Below are 15,947 nucleotides of genomic sequence, written 5' to 3'. Positions count from 1 at the left end.
TTCACATATTTGGGAAATTAAGTGAGAGAAGTCCTTTTTGGATAGAATCCATCCATATATATATATATTTTTTGTTAAGATTTCCAGCTGATTTTTTTTGTGAAACAAATTCTAAATCTTGTTATATATTTACTGCGTATGTATATATTTTATGTATTTGTATTTGGGACCACCAGGAACAGCTTGTCTTTGAATGTTTGGAGGGTTGTGAGCAGGATTGGTGCAGCAAATTCTGGGCCCTGTACACTCTCAATGTCAGTGGGCCCCTATAAATGCCAGTAAACGAGGCACATGAGCAAAATGGGCCCCTCTCCCTACTCGGACCCTGGGTAGTCAGGTCCACTTTCCCCTCCTCTACCACGCCCATGGTTGTGAGTGCCCTCTTATTTTGTCTGTTTTGTTATCTCTGTATTTGTGCTTTGTCATTTTTAAAGAAGGAAGTAGGTGTCTGAAAATGCTACTGTACACACCAGAATCTGAGTACTTTGGGAGTGGTTTTATTATTAATCACACAAACACGTAACCCATCCCTGTTCTGTCTACGTGACTGCTTACAGGTACCTGCAATTGGCAGAGAACGTGAATGTCTTCATTATCATTTTCATAAGACCAAAACAATGCCGTTTGACTTCATAGCAAAAACATTGATGGAACAAAACTGCTCAAAATTCTCCATTATTGTCATTGATGATTGCAGCTTCTTCCTGTAACAGTAAGAAGTGGATGATCTTAGCAGGACATGATCTAAAAGCCACAGACACCAGAGTGTGGCGGGGAGATGCAGTACCTGAACGTGCTGCTGTATCCACCACAGAAACTCGCTCACTCGGGTGTACACGCCGGGCTTGTTGGGCCTGCCACACCCCTCACCCCAGCTTACCACCCCAGCCATCCTCCACTGGCCATCGCCTGTCTCACACACCAGAGGCCCACCGCTGTCGCCCTGCGGGGCAGAACAGACATGCGGTTGTGTTTAAATGCCCCCTGGGGAGGTAGAGCTCTTACTTGCCATGTAGCAAGTGTCTACCTGGCAAGAGTCTACGCCTCCTTCCATCTGTCCAGCACAGAGCATTCTGGGAGTGAGGTAAGAGCCGTAGGTGGCCGAGCTGGAGCACAAGACCTGATCGATGACCTGCACCTGTGCCTGTCGCAGGTGGGACGATGGAGTACCTGCACACAGGTGTGTTCAGTGCATCACAGATGAGCTAGAAGAAGATGCAGCCTCATAACAAGCCTGTTGAGTGTGTTATATAGAGGAGTAGTGGATTTAGCCACAGGCTTTGTGCAAGAACTGCAGAGTCATTGTAGCCTGTTCTGAAATATAAATCCAGTGACTGGTGTCACATGACCAGTTTGTTTAGAGCTGCAGCAGTTCATTCCAATCAGAGCAAAACTATTTGTGGCCTGTGGTGGTTAAAGTAGGCTGCTGTCTGCTACAGTGGGGAGTGGAGTGTTTTACCCCCTTCCTGGGTGTAACCCCAGCCAGTCACCCAACAGGACGAACCAGCAGGGAAGGAATGGTGAGAGTTGGGCAAACACACCGGTCTCACACCATCTGTGACACATAGAGTTTTATTCCAGGAGGCTGAAAAATATACATGTCAGACATTTCTTCACCATTAAGGGGACACTTGGCACTAAATAATTGAAAGTAAATTGAAAAATGGAAATAATATTTTTAGGTAGAGAATTCCTTTAGAGTGTGGTTAGTATTAGAGACTGTAAACGGTGACACGGTGTGACACAGTCAACTTCACAGTCAACTTCACCTTCCATCCTCATCTGATTCTGAGTGAGCAGCAGACCAAGGTCGTAGTCGTTGGTGTTCCTGGAGAACTGCGGGTGGTAGTATATCCGAAGTGCGTCGTAGCATTTGCCTCGTGGCACATTTGACGTGATGAGTGTATCGATCACAGCCTTCCAATCAGACTCAATTGTGCTTATCCTGCCGCACGAACAGGAGGGGCACAGCAGTGGGTAGCAGGAAGCATTAACACCCCACTAACACCCCCATGAACACCCCAACATTTACTCCCCTCTCAGTCTTTCTCTGCTTACTCTGCAAAGCAGTGTGCAGCTGTGATGATCCAGCGTGGTGTTATGATGGAGCCCCCACACACGTGCTGCCCCCGCCACTGCAGACTGACCTGCCAGCCCCACTGGTCTTCCAGGGCCAGACTGCCCCCCACTATACGCCCGTTAGCTCCGTCTCTCTCCGGCTTTACACACTCTGTGACAAAGACAAACGCACAAGTGTGGGATAATGACATCTAATGCATTATTGGTCCACTTGTTTAATGTCTGAGATAGATTTGACTTTGATGTGTACATTGCACATTATTTGTCTAAGACTGCAATTATGCACTACTGCCTTCTGTTGTTGAGCATAATTAATTGGGACAAATGAAGATAATTTGATAAGTGAGAGTCCTCCTGAATGCTGCACTGATGAAGGTACCTAATGAAATGTTCGTAGCTTGATTAGTAGGGAGATTTTCTGAGGAAGGAGCTGAAGTAACGCTGAAGTTCCAGTTGTTGACACAGGGGGCGCTGGTGCTTTGAAGTTTGGATGGAGAAAACAGAAACTTCACTAAAAAGGAAAAGATCGTTAAACATTATTGGGAATAATCAGACATTTACAATTTAATATGTTGTATTCTTACTGGAAAGCATCTATCTATCTATCTATCTATCTATCTATCTATCTATCTATCTATCTATCTATCTATCTATCTGTCTATCTGTCTGTCTGTCTGTCTGTCTGTCTGTCTGTCTGTCTGTCTGTCTGTCTGTCTGTCTGTTTGTCTATCTATGAAGGAAGGACGGACATGGACGTACCTGTGATGGCGGCGATGACACAGAGGACGAGGATGGTGAGCATCACAGCTGCTAACAGCCAATCACAGCAGCATGACCTTTGACCTCTGTTCTCATCACATAACTGGCTGTGTGCACGGTGTCCAGGGTTACTGTCGTCCTGCTGCGGAGGGACAGACAGGCTGTGTGGAAGTGCCTGTAGACTGTCTGGGGTGAGCTGGGGTTGCCATGGAACTTGGGAACAGGTGGAGGGAGCTGAATGGCTGAAGATGTATGTGGGCGGAGTCAGGGTGGAGTTATGGTATGAAGGAGGCATAAATGTTCCTGAGTCATAAATATTCATGAGGGTGAGAAGCTGCCCTATACCAGAGGGACTGAAGAGTGCTGGATCAGCGGGAGCGAACACAACCGAAACCTCTAAAGGTGCTGCGAGTAGAGGCGGAGTCATGCATGGGGGCGGGGCTGTGGGTGTGGGAGGGGTTGTGGGTGGGGGCGGGGCTGTGGGTGGGGGCGTGGCCCTGTACAGAGGAGGAGTGAGTGAAAATGTGGATGTGTGTGCAAATGTTGAGGCGTGAGGTGGCGGTGGACTGCCAGAGGACACGCCAACCTGGAAACAAAGAACAGAAAAGGACCTTTAATGTCCTCTAACTCTGACTGCTGGAGAAGAAGAGGGCCGTCCCTACGCTGTCCCCACTATACTGGAATCATACAGTTGTCCAACATTTTCAAACGCTTTAGGATTTCCAGTCACTATAACTAAGGGGCACTTGGCTGTCAGGCAGGTTCTCACTGGCCAAACCAAAACCATCCATCACACGTCCACTTGAAGAAGCATTATGTGCCACTCCACAGAACATGTGTCCAGAGTTGAGTTACACTCCTCCACCCAGTGCTTGACACGTAGCTGCTCAGCCAAGGATACCCATGTCACAGTGTGTGTTTGTGTGTGTGTGAGTGTGTGTGTGTGTGTGTCTACATTTCTCCAATGTAAAAATTTTAAACTTTTTTTCCTTTTATCACATGTGGATTAAAGTTTTTAATGTTATAATAATGTTAGCTTTTGATTGTGTCTTTTAAAAACAGATGTGGAACACAGGGGTCACTTCTTCAGATCAGCAGGTATGGCTGTGTGCCTTGTTGACTATCTTCTTAAAACAAATCCAAAATGATTCATTTTTGAGTGATGTGATGGTGTCATAGGATTACTCATAGAGCCTGAGTCAGGTCATTTGATCCAAACATTTAAATAACCGTATTCTTGTGAACAAACATGATTTAGTGTTTTATTCACACAAGCTGTGGCCACAGTGCCAGTGAGAACATATTAGTCTTTATTCAAGGTCAAATCACTAAAAGGCCATTCATTTGATTCACATTCACTCTGCACAGCAGCTGAAGCCACTATCCTACCTGCTGTAGTGATCCCACCTGCTGTAGTGATCCCACCTGCTGTAGTGATCCCACCTGCTGCAGTGATCCTACCTGCTGTAGTGTCATTGTGCTTCCTTATTGGTTCTTCTGACTCCAACTGGACACCAGCATGGACCAAAGCGAAAAGGACGACACCATCGAGAGGTGTTCGCAAATCCCTGAACGTCTGTGCAGCCTTGAGTGCGAGGATTCTGTGTTCAGCTTCACTCCTGTGTTCAGCTGGGTGTGTCTCTGTGTCTACTACAGTTAGAGGTTCTCATCTATTCAGTCTTTGTCCTCATAGTTCCTGCTCTTTTACTGCTCTTCCTGGGCTCTCCCAGGTGGTTATGACTGTTTCTGTGTGGTAAGTGGTGAATGTGGCTGTCCTGTAACAGATAGCTATACATCAGTAGCAGAGCCTAATGAAAAATGCATGTTAATCATTGTGGTGTTGGGTAGGAGATGAACGCTTCAGGATAACATTTACTCTGCCACAGACTCACATGTCATGAACCACACGAACCACTTTATTAAATGAATCAGAACCTCAGTGATCACATGATTCAGATGATCCAAACAACTCCAGTAATGGGCCTTTGCCCACTTTTAAAATACCTTGCCTATTAAAAGTGTGTGCGTGTGTGTGTGTGTGTGTGTGTGTGTGTGTGCGCGCGCATGCGCATTTACAGGTGTGTGACACCTGGCCTGTGAATCCTGTGTCGCCTCACTCCGATATTTGTTGACGTATCACATAACCGGGTCAAAGAGTGCCGGGTGCTGGGTGCTATCAGCCTGTGAGCTGCTGTACCACTTACAGCAGTAACTGGACCTGATTACATGACAAACGGGACAGAACAGGGACGTATGGGGTGACTCTCACCTGTTTAACCTTCACAAAGAACACCTCTCCTCCAAAATAAGAGAATGCAATGGATGTACAACCCCATTGTGTTTAATGTCTGTATTACTTACAGTGATGTATCAAATTCAGTTAGAACACGTATGCAACAGCAAACAAATGTGCAGTAATCATGACAGGTGCTGTTCAAGCTCCTGCATAACCCTTTCATACGTCCCGTAGGCAGCTGTGAGTTCAGGGTCCTGCAGTTCAGGACCCTGCTTGGTCTTGATCTCCTTGCTGCCACAGCAGAGCGTCGCCTCCGACACCACAAGGAATATTCAAGTGCAAGTTGGCAGTGTAGACCCGTCTGCAAACCGCAGAACCTGCTAACTTTAATTATTGTAATGTCCTGAGTTGCTGCATCTGTTTCTGTGTGATTCTGTGTCTCCCTGAGTCAGCCTTCTCCCACAACTACAGTTCTTCCTTCTTCCACACTTTAATTCCTTCGTCTCCTCAGTTGTTTGTTTTCCAGCGCTGAGCAGACTGTCCTCCTGTCTCTCATCTGTCTCTCACCTGTCTCTCACCTGTCCTACAGTTTCACTGCTGTCTTTCTGTGGTGTCTCTTCTGATTCTCTGCAGGTGTCTCCAAACGTGATGTGTCCCAGCTCCCCGTCCAGGTCAGCAGTGCAGGATCTTGATGAAGGCCTTGCGGAACTCAATGTTGAAGGTGGTGTAGATGACCGGGTTCACGGCGCTGTTCAGGTAGCCCAGCCAGGTGACGGCGCTGTACAGGGACGAGGAGATACAGCAGCTTCCACAGTGGGCCTTCAACACGTGGGTCAAGAAGAAGGGCAACCAGCAGATGATGAACACGCCTGTACACACACACACACACACACACACACACACACACACACACACACACGCACACACACACACACACACACACACACACACACACACACACACACACAAACACACACGAACACACACACACACACACACACACACACACACACACACACACACACACACACACACACACACACATGCAAACACATAGTGCTATGAGCTTCTAAACACATACTATTAAGATACAGTTACTGTGGTCAATATTAACAACAGATATTTCCAGTTTCCAAATCATAAAAAATTTAACCAAGGCCATAAATCCCTGACGATGAATCCCAGCGGATCCTCACTGTCTCTTCCTCACTGTCTCCTCTTCCTCACCCAGTACGATCGCCAGCATCTGTGTGGCCTTCCTCTCCTTCTGCTGGGACAGGCTGCCACGCACTCCCTCCTTCACCACTCCAGCGTTCTCTCTTTCTCCGCCACGATCCCTCCATCCCACCCACGTCAGCGAGCCGTCCTGATTGGTCACCTGGCGGGGGGCCAGGGTGGAGCGGGTGGAGCGCACAGGGCACGGGGTGATGGGACAGGGTGCCACGGAAACGGACAGGGAGATTTTAGCCAGGCCAGCCTGCTGCTGCTGGAAACACGCAGGCTCCACCTCCAGGGGGCGGAGCACTGCCTCCTTCACAAGTGTCTGCCGGAGAGAGACACAGAGACACAGAGGAAAATGAATGAAAAACAGGCAGGAACAGTAGCTGAGAGGACTGTGCAGTGAACCTGTTGGATTGTGGGTAGTGCAGTAGTCATGTGATATGATGTCTTACCACCTTCTTACGTTGGGGTGCGACGGCAGGTGGCTTCAGGGTGCAGAGCTTCACGTCTTCAGGATGGGTGCATTTATTCTGGGGATCAGGGACACACAGGGGCTGAAATGCGAGTGGCATACGATGTCCCTCCCTATGAATGAGGGGGGCGTGTCCCTATGAGGGGGCGTGTCCCTATGAGGGGGGGTGTGGAGAGATGGGCCAGCACGAGTGGAGGAACAGAGAAGCCCCCAGACCTGTTACCAAGACATCCTCACCGTTATCACCATGGAGGCCATTAACAGTGTGGGGCAGGATGTTGGCTGTGTGGGGCGGGGCTCTGTCTGTGTGGGGTGGGGCTCTGGCTATGTGGGGCAGAACGCTGTCTGTGTGGGGCGGGGCTCTGGCTATGCAGGGCAGGATGCTGGCTGTATGGTGTGGGGCTCTGTTGTTTGGGGTGAGGCTCTGTTATGTGTGGTGGCGCTCTGTTGTGTGGGGCGGGGCTCTGTTGTGTGGGGCGGGGCTCTGGCTGTGTGTGGCGGGGCTCTGTTGTACTGTGCCCACCTTGTGTCGGCGGTGAGCTTCAGCAGGCTCCGAGTGTGTGCGGCGTCTGCGAGGTGGAGCTGTCCGTCTGCCCCGCCTGCGCAGCACCACGCAGATCTGCGCATACACCAGCAGAGTGACGATGAAGGGGACGTAGAAGGAGGCCACGGAGGAGTAGACGACAAAGGCTGGATCAGCAAAGCTGCAGTCGCTCCCCCCCCGACTGGCTGAAACAGAGAGACACAACGAGAAAGTGAGCAGCTCAACCTCAGCTCCCCCACAACCCCCCAGAGACACTCAACCGTAACGCCCTGAGGCAGCAGAATGAGGTCGTGGGAGTGGAGTGGGGCTGTGAGGTGCTCAAACACGTCTCAACGTAAAACACTTTAGAAATGTTCAAGTCCATGAAACAACTTGAGCGTCTGTTTGGCCGTTCCGGCGTATTGCTTTCAGAGAAGCAGGAACCAAGAGTCTCGGTGCACGCGTCATATTAAGGGGCTATTCTGTATTCTCACACAGCTTGTTCATCTGTGGGGAGGAGGGAACCGCGGAAAGTTCTGGACTTCTGACCCACAGGACACACTTTGGCTCTTGAGCTGAAGAAGGAGCCATCCATCCAGATCCTGATGCTGTATTAGCTAATCCCCCTCAACGGCAGCGAAGGCAGAGCGTGGCCACTCTGATTCCTTCACGCTCCCAAACGTGCTGGAACAGGAACCAAACCGTTCCGCTTTTTAGAGACGCGTGATCTGTCAAACATTTGTGGGTGCGGGGTGGGTGGGGGTGTGTGTGTGGGTTTCTATCTGGATGGGATTGTGGCTGCACGGCAACAACCCGAAAGAACTGAGTCCCTCGCAGTTGTCCTGATATTATTGTTTCTAGCTAAGCTTGGAATCAGATCGTACTACCAGTTTCTAATCCTGATATTAGCTCTTAATGCCTCCATCAGAAACTAACAACACATTCAAACACACAGTCGGCTTTTTTAGTGGTGATCAGCAATCACAAATCCATCTGCATGATAAAAGAATATTTACCTGCTCGATATCTGCAGCGTTATACTGCCTTGAACAGAATAACAATGGAGAAATAATCAATAAAGAAGAATTCTACTATTATCTATAGCCTCAGATGTAAGATGTAGATCCTTTCTGTGCGTTAAACACACAATAGGAAGGAACATCGGACAACAAAGTTGGAACACTGCTGTTAGCATGGCCAAACGTCTGTGTCTGCGTCTGGTCAGTGTGGCCAAACGTCTGTGTCTGCGTCTGGTCAGTGTGGCCAAACGTCTGTGTCTGCGTCTGGTCAGTGTGGCCAAACGTGTGCGTCTGCGTCTGGTCAGTGTGGCCAAACGTCTGTGTCTGCGTCTGGTCAGTGTGGCCAAACGTCTGTGTCTGCGTCTGGTCAGTGTGGCCAAACGTCTGTGTCTGCGTCTGGTCAGTGTGGCCCATAAATGTGTGGTATACGTTGTGTTATCTGTATGGCTCAAGGTCAAATGTGAAAGTTGTGTAGCTCAGAAGAGCGGAGGACAGTGTCAGAGGTGTGAGGATGAAGGCAGAGCTGCAGTGGGAGTGAACATGCGTGTGAACATGCGTGTGAACATGCGTGTGAACATGCGTGTGAACATGCGTGTTTTGAAGACACATGGGTTTTGGGGGATGAGGCTTCACCTGTGTTATTGAGCCCAAAGAGTAAAGGGCAGGAGATGGTGAAGGAGAGGAACCAGACCAGCGTGATCATCAACACCACCCTCCTCCTTGAGCTGTAACGGGTATTATACAGCATTGGCATGGCAACCGCCGTGTACCTGCAGCCCAAAGGAATCAGTTGTCACTTAAGCAGAAATATTCTGCAGGGACGACAGTGCAAGAGAGACTGGTACCGTGTCCTTTATACACAGGATGTTGAATCACAATCATGCAGTCAAGGTCTTTCATTAGACCAGCTTTTATTCTAATGTACATTCACTATACAGGATGAATTACTTTTTAAAATTCACAAAAATCAAGTTTCACTGGTCTTTTCCCGGACCATATACAGCTGTCTAAACACATGTTACTCTCTCAAGATTTTATTATGGAAGGACATAATAAATAAATGAATAAAAATAAAAGAAAAAAGAAAGTTTCATCATGGTGAAGGTTGAGCTATGGACAGAGAGAGAGAGAGAGAGAGAGAGAGAGTTGTGTGATGTGGTAGTGAAATGCTAGGGTATGTCTACCAGGGTTTTAAATCCTAAGCAGCACTGTAGACAGTGATCATCAGTGCCTGACAGTGCAACATTAGCTTGTTGGAAAACGTGTTTCTTCTTCTGTTTTTGCTGTCATGTCATTTTGTTTCTTGCCTTTGGTGGCAAAATTATAAAACATGTAAGATTTCTGATTTGGGCTGAAACCTCTAGTAGCACCTACTAGTGACACACACTGCACCTCTAATGGATGTTCCTCTATTCATAATTTATAACTTCCTGCTGCTGGCTGTCTTTTCAATCTCAGACAAGTAATTGCATGGACTGAGTTTAATCCAAAGGTGAATTCAATGAGAACCCCAGAGAAGACATAGATACACAAAACAGATTAGTTATTGACGACATGGTAAAACATACAAGACATATTCTCACAGAATACCTCAATGAACCATCAAACTCTGAAAGCAGCAAACAGAGAGGAGAGGAAGAATGGGGGGAGGGGAAGAGAGGAGTGGAGGAGGGGAGGATGGGAGGGGTCACCTGTCTATGCTGATGGCACACAGGTTGAGGATGCTGGCTGTACACATCATGACATCCAGCGTGAGCAGGACGTCACAGTGGAGGCGGCTGAACCTCCACTCACCAACAACCTGGTGATGGAGCGGCCCGGACACAACCAGCAATAAGTTACAGCAATATTTCATTTTTCAAAATACACCACGAATCAAAGACATTCGTTTAATGTAATCTGCACTATTAACAAAGCACAGTGAACTGAGGTGTGAGAAGTGTTACTCAGTGTCCAGACCTCCAGATAGACGCCCCAGGGCATGACCAGCGTGGCCAGGAGAAGATCTGACACGGCCAGTGAGACGATGAGGTAGTTGGTGGTGGTCTGGAGTGCCTTCTCCTTCGACACAGCGACGCACACCAGCACGTTGCCGAAGACCACGCAGAAGATGACCAGCACCAGCAACACAGCATAGAAGTTGTAGGGGGGGGATGAAGGAGACTGAGAGACAGAACAGTTAGAGTGAGGGAGGAGTGGCGGAGAAGGAGGGAGCGAGGAGGAGGAGTACAGTGAGGAGTAAGGGAGAGAGGGAAATGAGGGAAGATAAAGAGAAGATGGAGAGAGGGATGGAGAGGACGCAGGGTTGGGGACTGTGTCTCCCGTCGTGTTCCGCAGAAGCATCGCTGGCATCTTCTGAGCATAAACAAAATATTACATGTTTTTACACATGTACAAGTAATGTGTACATTATTACCGGCTTACATGTAAATCAGCTGCTTTATTTTTACAATTCAGATTAGTGGTCAGTTAGGAACTTCCTGCATGTTCACACACATTAACACAGTCACTATAATAACTGACTGTAGTGCTTCATCAGGTCCTGCAATCACGCTGCAGTCACTCATACGGCACGTGGAGGCCAGACGCCTGCTGTCTCGTACCTCTTGGAGATCATTACAGACCAGGTTCGAGCCAAAAACATCTAATATCTGACTTCACTGGTATTTCGCCCTGTCTCTTCTAACTTTCTAAAGAAAGAAGGATCCACACAGAACTGTTGTTGAAAGATAACATTGGAAATGCTTTGTGAGAACACAGTGGGTCTTTGAAAAATATTGGATTTCTCATATTTTTTTGTAAATTTGTACACCTGCATAAAACAATTATCGTACAGCGCTCTGCTCATCAGAGCACTCGTTCATGAGAACTGCAAAAGGATTTTCCTCTTGACAGTGACATCCTGAGCTGAACATAATTTTAATATCCTATTAAAGGATCAAAATGAATTTGTCATTTTATATAAAGTTAATAGCTAGGGTGACCATGTGCAAATTTGGAATGTGTCTGATCTTATCAGATGAGACGATTTTTGTGATTTAGATTGTCATAGGAGAAGACCAAAGTGAAATTAAATGCTGGTGTCAAAAATTATAATCACAATTATACATCAGGTTTCAGTTTTGTATTCAAATTTCAATTTCTTCAAGCAACTGTAGCAGCCTACATACAATTCTTTAGTCCATAATGCTGTACAACACTGATATGGTCCAGTTAATAGTGCATAAAAGACAAATTTCAAGATAATCAGTAATCTGTTTGGCTTTGTTCTTAATGGCTTTGTTCAGGTGTGTGTGGTACTAAGAGTGTGAAAATGTAGACCTGTGTAGATGAATGCATTATTAAAGTACAGTTAGTATGAATGTTTCAATTTATATAGCGCCTTTTCAGGATACCCAAGGCGCTTTACAATTGTTAACACAGCAACGTCTCAGACAACCAATCACACACCGTCTCTCTAGTAATGCTGAAAACACTCACATACCTGCTCACATAAGCCTGTGTGTCTTCTACAATATACCACTCATATTATATCACTCGTGTTGATGAGTGTACAAATACATAATTAAAAAGTCAGACCAGTATGCAAGAGCTACAAAGACACAGTGTGTCCCCTAATCCAGGTGCCACACGTATTCAGAAAAGGCAATTTAGGACAGTGACTATCCAGATGCACTGCTCTCTGTAAGCAGCATATGCTGCACACAGCAAGCATTTTCATATAAATCATATATCAGCAGAAGCTCCTGGCCCAGTTGGACTGGGATTAACGAGAATAGTGCTGGGTTTGGGATTTAGTCAGATTATGATTAATAAAGCTCATCTCATCACTACTCACTATCGGTGTGGATTCATTTAGGATCATAATCAGCTCGTCATATGAAAACCAGTGAAATAATATTCACCCCCCCCCCAATAATCCTCAGATCCTCAGATCCTCAGGCTTGTTTATTTCTGTATATATCCGTATGTATAAGAGTTCTTCTGCAGAGCCTCATTATCATTGGCTAATTGCACTTGCCCCTTTGCTCAGGATGGGGGGTGAGGTGCAGCTGAGCTTGCTGATTAGAGCAGATCTCCCCTCCTCCTCACCATCATCATCTTCATCATCATCAGCAGTTCATTTCACACTGCACATATCCCTTGCTCAAGGTCATGCATGGAATACATGGAATACATACATAAAAATAAAACACCCTCTCTTCAGCTGTCTCTCTTCTCCTGTCTTGCTTCACCTTGCTCTCTTCACTGTCTCTCTTCTCCTGTCTCTCTTCACCTGTCTCTCTTCAGCTGTCTCTCTTCTCCTGTCTCTCTTCACCTGTCTCTCTTTTCCTGTCTCTCTTCTCCTGTCTCTCTTCAGGCTGTGGCTCTGGTGACTCTTTCACCCTGGAGTGAGCAGCAAGTGTTTTGATCTCGTTTGTGGAGCATATGGATCCAGACTGCAGGAAGATCTGAGGTAGCACCAGCATACACAGTCCGAGCCTGCACTCACTCACACACCTGTTATCATTCCCATCAGACATGCTGGAGCATGTCCACCACTAAACTGTCCAGCGTGGGTGACTTTTGTCACCTCCATCTTGAGGAACTGTGATGGATTGCTACCATTATGCCTGCATAGCCAAAAGGAAGGAGGTCACATCTACAGTAAAGAACTGAGGCGTCTCACACAGTGACGTTCCTATGGACATGAACATATGGTAAACAGATGAAAGCAACTTTGCAGGATTTACTGTATCCCCATAGATTTGATGAAGAGGTGTAACACGTTAGCCACGTCTATGAGAAAGTGTTGTTTTATATTTCTTTTTCCTCTGGGCTTAACTAATTGGCTTGCTCATTAGGGATCTGGACACATATGATTGTAAAACTGCTTTGTGACAATGTGTGTTGTGAAAAGCGCTATATAAATAAATTTGACTTAGACTTTTGACTTTAACTAAACTTAATGCAAATTGTCTCCACCCTCCTGGACAGATTAATTGACAGATTATTGGTGGAAACGTGGTGAGGTGAAGTCAGTCACAGTTGAATTCTCAGGGTTAGCTCCTCCTTATTCTGTTAGAGCTCATGTGAAACCTGAACCACTGCAGTTCACTGATGACACCTTGTGACAGTGCAAATTGTCTACATATTGGTTTATTTATTAAAAGTACAGTTATTTACTGTCTAAGAATGAAAGCATATCAGTTTTTGCAAGGCCACGGTGTGAATTACCCTTATCCTGATTCTGTTTTCACTGCTTTGCATTAGGGTTATTAATTTAAATTTAAATGAATGTAATTTTTGCACATTAAATTTTTGAATCAGACCTCATAGTTCTGATCAAACCAGACCTAACACAGAACTGAAGTTACATGTTGACATAAAATCCTATCCATCAAAAAAAGGTATTTTTCAGCAGAAACATTCACTGTTCATATTATATCTATTTTATTTTATTAGCATTCAAAGACGATATGAGATCAGAGATTATTGCACAGCTCAGAGGTTATACAGCAGATTAAAGCTCTGTGTACCACGGCCAGTGTGATCTACATCTAAACCTAGTGCTGACTCTACCACACCATTCTGATCAATACCTATTAACATGTAATCAATAATATTGAATTATAACAAATCTATTGTCAATATATGATTCAGGCTTTCAAGCTCCTCTTGGGCTAAACCCATGTAGCCCTCTGCACATGTAATCTGGTGATTCTTGCTCCTCTCTCATTACTGTGATTTGTGTTCAGATGGTCTAACCTGATTATGCCACAGAGCCCAGTGAGGATCAACCCCACTCATAAGGTGTTCAAAGAGTCCCCAACACCCCCCCCCACTGATCTCGTAGACACTAGACATGCGTCATCTCACATGGGAGGACAAACAACACAGTGAAGAAGTTGGAGAATATATGTGGAGAACTGGGAGTCAGAAATTACAGTCTGGGTCAATAATTTGTGAAAATGAAGTTTGAGATGTGAGATGAACATTTTTAGAGGATTTGTAGGATTTGTAGAGGATTGCTTAAATTTTTTTAAGATTACAATTTAAGAAATCAATTTGATTCCTTATTCGTCTAATACAATCTTTCTGATTCTTGTGTCATAATGAGTTTTGCCTTCAATATATTCATAATAATTCATACCTGACTCTTCCAGAATATTTAACCTCTTTTATTTATGCTTTCCCAATTGTCTTGAAAACTGACTGACTTTAACAGTTATTTTTTCTTTTCAGAGATACAATACAGAATGTATTATACATATTTATTTACTGTACATGATGTACTAGGACATTGGGTTAGGGTTAGTTTTTCCCTCCGTACCTTGGAGGTACGTATTAAAACTACGTAGGCCTATTATTCTTTTAAGAACTGATCTGGTCTGATATATCAATCTGGTTGTCATGTTTTCATTTTGTCATTAAATGGTTGCCAGATTTCTTTAAAATGCAGCACTTTTGTTTATTTTTAGTTGGCATGTTATTTTTATGAAGGTACACAGCTAGAGATGTCAGATATTCAAACAGCAAAGGAGTCATCTGGTATCCACTATTTGGCAAACACTAATAGAACATCACTAGTAGGATATCTACTGAAAAAGGGATGTAGCCTGAATATGAGCTATTTGCAGTTTAGAAGAATGGATTTTTAATCTATTTAGAAGAATGGAAAGTTTAATCTATACCTGGAATTTAATGTATACCTTGATATTTAATCTGTACCTAATTTAATCCTATGGTTCATGCATAGAATGGGATAAGTGGATATACTTTTTAGAATTGATTAAAAGTTGGACTTTTTTGTATGATTTACAAGATGTTGTAATAGGTGATAGTGCAGTTATGTATTCAAACTGGGCATATTAAATGGACTGGCTATTCAGTGAAGTCCCTCTGGACTAATTTAATGTGAAAGCTTTTGTTTTGATGATTAACTTGGGCCTTGGAGATATGGAGACAGACACATCTACAAATAATATATTAATAAGATATTAACGCGCCTGACATATGATCCACAGAGCCAGTGTCCCAGCTGTCATTTCCTTTTTCTTTAAAGCTTATAAAATTTTGTATATACACACACAATTTAAAATGCATTCTGCATCATTCTGAGGTAATGTTAATGTTCTGTCTACACAAGTAAAATATTTCCCTTTTTAATGTATTTTTGTAATAAAAATATTTAGACTTTGAAAAACATTTATTTAAATATGATGAGCTTGATTCGAGATTGCGTTTTTGACGACGCCTAAGACGCAGTAACACATCAGAGTTCATGCAGTAGCCCCAGTATAAGTGTGTTTAAAAGCAGGATATTCTAGCAAGCAGGACATTAGTTATTTCAGGACACTAAACAAGCCCATTCTCACCTGTCAGCGGGGGGATAAAAACTCACTTACTGTGGAAACGCTGCGTGGTTCAAATCCAGCCGAAAAACAAGCGAAACACGTGCGCAGATGTCAGAACAACCGCTGGGCTCCGTGAGGTTCTGCTACACCCGTACGGCGAGTGTAGTTCTGCTCTCTCCACCCGTCCGGTCCCTCTGCTCCAGTACGGCGGGTGTAATGTGTAACGTGACTGATGTGTGAACGTCCTCACCTCTGGGCGTGAAGAACTAACACAGTGTAATTATAAAACCACACTGAAGGA

At 45.2% G+C, this 15,947-nt stretch overlaps 2 protein-coding genes and 1 long non-coding RNA gene across 7 annotated transcripts; 1 reads left to right on the top strand and 2 right to left on the bottom strand.

Moving 5' to 3' along the window:
• Positions 1 to 45: 45 nt before the first annotated feature.
• LOC143519589 (transmembrane protease serine 5) lies at positions 46 to 4,419 on the bottom strand. Of its 2 annotated transcripts, XM_077013188.1 has the most exons (9): positions 4,300 to 4,419; positions 2,839 to 3,424; positions 2,459 to 2,590; positions 2,059 to 2,230; positions 1,770 to 1,945; positions 1,460 to 1,555; positions 1,028 to 1,170; positions 788 to 943; positions 46 to 704 (listed from the first exon to the last, which is right to left on the bottom strand). In XM_077013188.1, the coding sequence occupies exons 1-9, from the start codon at positions 4,312 to 4,314 to the stop codon at positions 663 to 665; spliced, it is 1,518 nt and encodes a 505-aa protein (XP_076869303.1). In that variant the 5' UTR covers positions 4,315 to 4,419; the 3' UTR covers positions 46 to 662. The 2 variants fall into 2 exon arrangements, with proteins under 2 accessions (XP_076869303.1, XP_076869302.1); XM_077013187.1 differs by having other exon boundaries at positions 46 to 943.
• Positions 2,803 to 5,289, top strand: LOC143519593 (uncharacterized). The gene is made up of 4 exons (XR_013132474.1): positions 2,803 to 2,873; positions 3,901 to 3,936; positions 4,207 to 4,471; positions 4,917 to 5,289. It is a non-coding gene; the product is annotated as an uncharacterized LOC143519593 (long non-coding RNA).
• On the bottom strand, positions 5,110 to 15,904 carry drd2l (dopamine receptor D2 like). Of its 4 annotated transcripts, none has more exons than XM_077013193.1 (8): positions 15,698 to 15,904; positions 10,269 to 10,664; positions 10,001 to 10,110; positions 8,943 to 9,079; positions 7,291 to 7,496; positions 6,748 to 6,825; positions 6,271 to 6,617; positions 5,110 to 5,943 (listed from the first exon to the last, which is right to left on the bottom strand). In XM_077013193.1, the coding sequence occupies exons 2-8, from the start codon at positions 10,659 to 10,661 to the stop codon at positions 5,784 to 5,786; spliced, it is 1,431 nt and encodes a 476-aa protein (XP_076869308.1). In that variant the 5' UTR covers positions 10,662 to 10,664; positions 15,698 to 15,904; the 3' UTR covers positions 5,110 to 5,783. The 4 variants fall into 4 exon arrangements, with proteins under 4 accessions (XP_076869308.1, XP_076869304.1, XP_076869307.1 ...); XM_077013189.1 differs by having other exon boundaries at positions 6,302 to 6,617; XM_077013192.1 differs by having other exon boundaries at positions 6,302 to 6,617; positions 6,751 to 6,825.
• Between the last annotated feature and the right edge of the window lie 43 nt (positions 15,905 to 15,947).

Source organism: Brachyhypopomus gauderio, chromosome 7 (genome assembly GCF_052324685.1).
Source record: "Brachyhypopomus gauderio isolate BG-103 chromosome 7, BGAUD_0.2, whole genome shotgun sequence".
Taxonomy (NCBI): Eukaryota; Metazoa; Chordata; class Actinopteri; order Gymnotiformes; family Hypopomidae; genus Brachyhypopomus; species Brachyhypopomus gauderio.
Note: the sequence above shows the minus strand (reverse complement) of the source record. Positions and strands in the feature narration are given on the sequence as shown.

Bases quoted from the DNA above. Each gene is read 5' to 3' on its own strand.
- LOC143519589 (XM_077013187.1), bottom strand. The intron at 2,231-2,458 runs GTACCTTCATCA...TCTTTGTCACAG, and splicing joins AGCTACGAACATTTCATTAG to AGTGTGTAAAGCCGGAGAGA. The intron at 944-1,027 runs GTAGACACTTGC...TCTGCCCCGCAG, and splicing joins GAGGCGTAGACTCTTGCCAG to GGCGACAGCGGTGGGCCTCT.
- drd2l (XM_077013189.1), bottom strand. From the start codon at position 10,661: ATGCCAGCGATGCTTCTGCGGAACACGACGGGAGACACAGTCCCCAAC. The intron at 10,111-10,268 runs GTCTGGACACTG...CTCCATCACCAG, and splicing joins CCTGGGGCGTCTATCTGGAG to GTTGTTGGTGAGTGGAGGTT. The intron at 9,080-10,000 runs GTGACCCCTCCC...TTTGGGCTGCAG, and splicing joins TGTGCCATCAGCATAGACAG to GTACACGGCGGTTGCCATGC.